Here is a 6,204-nt window from a genome sequence, read left to right as displayed (position 1 = left end):
TCAAACAGAGGCCCGCGCGAGAAAAACATACGGGTTACGGAGCATCGTTTTGGTTACGCGGTCGTCGCCGGCTGCCGCGGTGGTTTTAATGGGGTTGAAGGCGGCGCGCATTTCTGCTGCCGTGTAGCCGGCGTCCATGTTGAAGCTCTCAGCATCCGTGTATCCTGAAGGGCTGGCGATTTCAGTGCAAGTATAGATGCATTTTCCTTTCAGGTTGGCTAGGAGTTCCTCAGTTGTGCACTAAAAGTCGTGTATGGCGCGTGTGAGGTTCTTGTGAGATGTGCATTTGGTGTGAGTTGGGTGCAGTATACGTCTCAGTAGAAACGACGAGTTTTTGCATCCTAACTTGCCGTTAAGACGGTCGCAGGTCTGATGTCATTAGTCCTAACTTAGTTTGATGGAGTACGCTTCGATACCTCACTCGAGGCAAATTAGACGGAGCTTGAAGGGTTGATTGTGCTTTTGGCGGAGCCAGCGAGCGTTAAGACTGCGCTGGGCCTCCCACATGTGTATGAGCTTGGCGTCGAGAGTGGCGCCATCCTCGTCCTGGGTAGTCGTGGAAGTGGCATTGGCGGTGCCTTCGAGAAGTGAGCTCGTGCATGTGTTCAGATCGCCTATGGAGGTTGAAGGTGTGCTGAGAACACAGTGGTCGCTACTTATGTCATACCGAGGTTTCCCCAGAGACCGTCGAGGATGTTGCGGGTGAAAGTGAGACCGGGGCAGGTGTTCAGTGGGAGTCTGTTGCCAATACGAGTAGGCCTGTCGGGGTCAACTCGTATTAGTGCCAATGTTTTCGATGTCTCCTACGATGTCTGCGCCGATTCTCGCACCGCCATTGGTCAGGTGGTCAGGAAAGGAGAGAGCCGGGAAGAATGCTCCAGTCGCTTCTTTCCGGCCAGATGCCGTCGTGCCCAATAGAAGTGGAGAGAGCCCCATTCATACACTCTAGGTTACGCGCTCTCTGTATCGATCGCTTCACGCAGAGACGCGACACATCAGTAGCTAGGCCAGAAAAGACGCCTGGTCCTTTATTGCGCATAGATTTATAGCTGCGGCTGCAGCGAGGGAAAGGGAAAGGAAGAAGGGGCGTTGACATGTTATCAGGCCGCTTGCTTGATAGCCACATCTGATACATCTTCTTTCCTCCGTGAAAAGATCAGTTTGACAATGCTCTAAGAAATTTGCTGAAACGTGTGATCAGAAGTCAGCCATTTAGGTTCCATGCGTGGCCGGGTTGTCCTGCGTGGAATGGCTGGCATGGTTGATCCAGCAGCTGCACCTTATGCTGTGAGCTGCGTGCTTGTGGCAAGTCCATCACGTGGCAAGTCCATGCTTGATCCACCAGCTGCACCTGATGCTGTGAGCCGAGTGCTTGTGGCAAGTCCATCACGTGGCTCAACCTGGCCATCGGCGGTACCAGGACTTGAAGTTCTTCTAGCCTCGGAGCGGATGTCCGCGTCGTCGTCGCTGTCATCGATGACGTTGTAGTCCTCTTGGGTTCGCAGCAGACGTTGCCTATTACGTCTTAGAAGACGGTCGTTGTCCATTCTCACGATGTGGGATCGTGGAGCCACCTTCTGGAGAACCATCGCTTTGCGCGACCATTGGCGGTCGTCACGAACCCGCACCGTGTCTCCTTGCTGCAGTGGAGGCAGTAGTTTGCCCTTGGACGACAGGCGGTGCTTGACTACCGGGCGCTCCTGTTCGACGCTGCATTCAGGCAGAGTAGTGCGCAGCCGCCGACCCTGCAACAATTCTCCCGGTGATTGTCCGTCCTCTAATGGGGACGCGCGATAAGATAAAAGACCCATCCAGAAGTCGTCACGAGACTCTGCAGTTTTCTTCATAATGCGCTTCACTATTTGTACTCCTTTCTCGGCCAAACCATTCGACCGCGGAAATTCAGGGCTCGAAGTAATATGGACAAAGTCATAGCGCCGTGCAAACTCCGCGAACTCTTCGGAAGCAAACTGAGGTCCGTTGTCGGTACACACTTGGGCAGGAATTCCGTACCGCGCAAAAATAGACGCAACCTTTGTAACGACTTCGCACGCAGTGGTGACGGCGAGTTTCTCAACGTCTGGAAAGTTTGAATGCGCATCAAACACCACTACGTACATGTCACCAGCGAAATGAAAAAGGTCGATTCCCCACCGGTGCCATGGCACCTTGGGTGTTGGCCACAAAATAAAAGGCTCAGAAGCTTGCTTGTAGGCGTACTTTTGGCATGCGCTGCATTTGCGAATGAGCGTTTCAATGGCACTGCCCATTCCTGGCCAGAAGATCAGGCCCCGAGCTCTAGCTTTACTTTTATTCAGCCCAAGATGTCCCGCGTGCAACTTCTGCAGCATCTCCACTCTCATTGTCTTCGGTACGACAATTTTGCATCCTTTCAGCAGTATTCCATCAATTTCCGATAGTTCTGCTGCAAATGGCTTTAACTCTCCTTCAATCTTAGTTCCTTGTGCCACCTGCTCCAAGATTTTGCTCAAGTATGGATCCGCTAAAGTTTCACTTTGCAGGCGCTGTTTTGTTGGTGTGCTTACTATGCTTGAGAGGACCTGTACAACATGAACGTCGACGTCTTCGGTTGACTCCAGGACGGCACGGACGGCAGGAGCACGGGACAGCATGTCCGCCAACAGCAGGTCCTTGCCAGGAACAAACTGCAGTTCGTAGTCATAACGAAGAAGACGAATAAAAAAACGCTGCAGCCTTGGTGGCATATCTCCGATTCCCTTTTTCGCGATTGCCAGCAAAGGTCTGTGATCCGTTTCAATGGCAATCTTGCAGCCATATACCAGCTGGTGAAACTTTTCGCATGCGAAAACAATGCCCAGGGTTTCTTTCTCGATTTGCGAGTACCGTGTTTCGCTATCGGTGAGCGCTCGCGAAGCGTACATGACTGGGCGCCACTCACTGCCATGCTTCTGCAACAATGCTGCGCCTAACCCTAGCCCAGATGCATCAGCCGAAATTTTGGTTTCTTTCTTCGCGTCGAAGAAGGCCAGCACAGGAGGCGTTGTTAATGCTTCGCAGACCTCTTTCCACTCACGCTCATGAGCCGAACTCCAGTCAAAAACGACGTTCTCCTTCACCAAGCTGCGAAGTAGGGACCTTTTATCGCTCAGTCGAGGCACGTACTTGCGGAAATAGTTAACGACTCCAAGCATTCTGCGTACTGAATTTTTGTCATTCGGGTGTGGCATAGCTTGAATGCTTGAAATTAGATCAGAACTCGGCAGTATGCCATGTTCACTGATGACGTCTCCAAGAAATGTTATTTCCTTCACACCGAAGGCACACTTCTCACGGTTGAACGTAAGACCAGCTTCCTCTGCCCTTCTCAGTGCTGCTCGCAAGCGCTCATCATGCTGCTGTTTGCTGTTGCCACAGATTAGCACGTCGTCAACATATACATGAACCCCTGGCAGGCCGTCGAAGATCTCTACGAGCGTCTTCTGGAAGACCTCACTAGCAGACGAAATACCGAAAGGGAGCCGAAGGAATCTGTAGCGGCCGAACGGAGTCGCAAACGTGCATATTCGCGACGTGGCCTCATCGAACGGTATTTGGTGGAAGCCGGAGTTTGCGTCAAGGCGGGAAAACAGTCGCGCCCCTGACAATTCGCACTCAATGTCTTCACGTCCGGGCATAGGGTAGTGCTCACGCACGATGTGCTTGTTAATTTCTCTTGGGTCCATGCACACCCGGAGGCTTCCATTCTTTTTGCGAACTATGACCAAGGGACTCACCCATTCGGTGGGCTCGTCTACCCTTTTGATGATGGATGCCTTCTCCATGCGGTTGAGCTCTTCACGTAGTGGTTCCCTTACGGAGAAGGGTACCCTTCTAGCTGGTTGTACCACTGGAACCGCACCGGGCCGCAGGACCATCTTGTAGTGTCGTTTCACGCAGCCGGTTCCACTGAAAAGGTGCGGGGCCGTTTGCTCTGGTGTTCCATGCCCATCCTGCATGTTAACGGCATCGACAACTGATGGAATGAGGCCAAATTGCAGGCATGTGTTAAAGCCAAGGATTGCTTGTCGGCCTTTTTTCCCGATAAAAAAAATTCGTCTCGTGCTTCGCTTTGTTCAGGAGCAGTGATGCTGTGGCGACACCCAGGTGCTTGATAACGCTGCCATTGTAGGCAGTAAGAACCGCTGTACTCTTGCGCAGGGGCGTTGTACTGCAGATGCGTCGAAAGATGCTGAGGGGAAGAAGGTTTGCCTGGGAGCCCGTGTCAACTTTGAAACTGATGACGCATCCGGCAATCTGGCCTTGCATTGTCCAATCTAGCCCTGCTTGCCTGCTGACACCACATATGCTGACATCCAAAACTTGCAAGTTTTCATCGCTTTCCACCTCTTCCTGTACTTGGTTGACTTGGCGACTTCTGCAGCACAACGAGAAATGATTCATTCTTTTGCAAGTGTAGCAGCGCTTCCCGTAAGCTGGACACTGTCGCGGCGCGTGCGCCTGGTTGCACTGCTTGCATCGAATCCGCCTTTCTTTACCAGGCTGGTTTCTTACGGCGTAGTCAACGTGGACGTCTTCTTTGGACCAGGTAGCATTTTGCTGCGCGGCAGTCTCCGCTGCCTTACACATCTCTTCTGCTTTCTGCAATGTGAGACTCTTATCTCGTAGCATTTTTTCTCTGAGCGGGGTACTATTAGTGCCGAAAACAATCTGGTCTCGTACCATGGATTCTTCAAGGCCACCAAAATTGCAGAGCTTAGCTTGGGTTCTGAGGTCTCGTGCAAAGGGCTCAAATGGCTCGGACTCACCTTGTACCCGCATACGAAATACATGCCTCTCGTAGACTTCGTTTTCTTTTCCGTCGACGTAACTGTCAAATTTCTTGAGCAGCGTGTCGTAATCATCTTTGGACTCATCTTTCGCGTAGCTGAAGTTGTTGTAGATTTCCAGTGCCTCGTCGCCGGCAGCGCTTAGAAGGATCGCTGCTTTGACTGCTGCTGACTTTGGGGTGGCGGTCGACGTCGCTGTCAGGAACAGTTGCAGCTTCTGCTTGAATATTAGCCAGTTTCTTCCGGCATTCCCAGTCAACTGAAGTGGTCCCGGCGGTTTCACGATGTCCATTGCTTCGGCTGCTTGAATAATCCAGCTGGGCACACCGGGCCACTTCTGACACCATGTATCGATCGCTTCATGCAGAGACGCGACACATCAGTAGCTAGGCCAGAAAAGACGCCTGGTCCTTTATTGCGCATAGATTTATAGCTGCGGCTGCAGCGAGGGAAAGGGAAAGGAAGAAGGGGCGTTGACATGTTATCAGGCCGCTTGCTTGATAGCCACATCTGATACACTCTCCATCGGCAATGAGTAAAATTTTCTCCTCGTGCCTTGGCAACCTTTACGAGCGGGTGGTTAGCAAAGACTACAACATTACACCGAAGATAACGTCTGTGCCCCCCCCCCCCCTATCATGCTCGGCTTCAGTGAAAAACTCTCGACGCAGGACGTACTCCGCCAGATACAAGAAGATATGCTCCGAAACGCACCCCGACCGGGTGAAAATGTGATAATGGCCCTGGACATCACGGCGGCTTCCGATGACGTCAGGCGCGAAACAATCATTACGGGCCTAGGCGACATGAACTGCGGACGCAGAACCCACGGCTACGTCGAAGCCTTCCCATCCGATGTAACTGCCACCATCGGCATTAGAGACCTTCGATAGGACAAAATTCGCACGCCAAACAAGGGAACACCCCAAGGGTCAGTTATCTCACCCATATTCTCCACACAGCTATGATAGGCCTCGCTCGAAAACTAGAGAAGATCGAAAGCATCAAGCACGCCATCTATGCCGATGGAGTAACAGTCTGGAAAAGCACGGGCTCCCTCGGAGACAAGGGAGAAAGGCTACAGGAAGCGGCCTCCTTTGTATAGCAGTACCTTGTACCTTGTAGGTAGCTTGAAACATGAAAGTAGACTGTCACTGACTAGAAAGGGCAGTGGGTGGAAAGCAGCCAGATTTTTTTCTTCGTAAAATTTTCGGTCATAGCAAGATGGATCTCGGCGCGATTGTTATGCCCGAATTAATGCGCTTAGCCGAAGAGTTGGGCGTAAAGGTGACGAAAGCCATGAGAAAGCCCGAGTTCATCTCTGCCATTGAAAAGTGTGGCGCGGACGCCGATGAAATTCTAGAATCTTGGACCGAGGTGCAGAGGAAACGGAAGA

At 52.0% G+C, this 6,204-nt stretch overlaps 1 protein-coding gene across 1 annotated transcript; it reads right to left on the bottom strand.

The window, feature by feature from the left end:
• LOC149361348 (uncharacterized) lies at nucleotides 1-2,726 on the bottom strand. The gene is made up of 3 exons (XM_089568051.1): nucleotides 2,547-2,726; nucleotides 1,401-1,745; nucleotides 1-240 (listed from the first exon to the last, which is right to left on the bottom strand). Exons 1-3 carry the CDS (start codon nucleotides 2,724-2,726, stop codon nucleotides 1-3), a joined length of 765 nt encoding a protein of 254 aa, XP_089424177.1.
• Between the last annotated feature and the right edge of the window lie 3,478 nt (nucleotides 2,727-6,204).

Source organism: Amblyomma mixtum, chromosome 2 (assembly GCF_055824585.1).
Source record: "Amblyomma mixtum isolate Tamu chromosome 2, ASM5582458v1, whole genome shotgun sequence".
NCBI lineage: Eukaryota > Metazoa > Arthropoda > Arachnida > Ixodida > Ixodidae > Amblyomma > Amblyomma mixtum.
Note: the sequence above shows the minus strand (reverse complement) of the source record. Positions and strands in the feature narration are given on the sequence as shown.

Excerpts from the sequence above, each read along its gene's own strand:
- LOC149361348 (XM_089568051.1), bottom strand. The coding sequence starts at position 2,726 with ATGCCACCAAGGCTGCAGCGTTTTTTTATTCGTCTTCTTCGTTATGAC. Across the intron at positions 1,746-2,546 it reads TACAGGTCCTCTCAAGCATA|GGTCGGCGGCTGCGCACTAC; the intron begins GTAAGCACACCA and ends GAATTGTTGCAG. Across the intron at positions 241-1,400 it reads CTGGTACCGCCGATGGCCAG|TGCACAACTGAGGAACTCCT; the intron begins GTTGAGCCACGT and ends CACGACTTTTAG.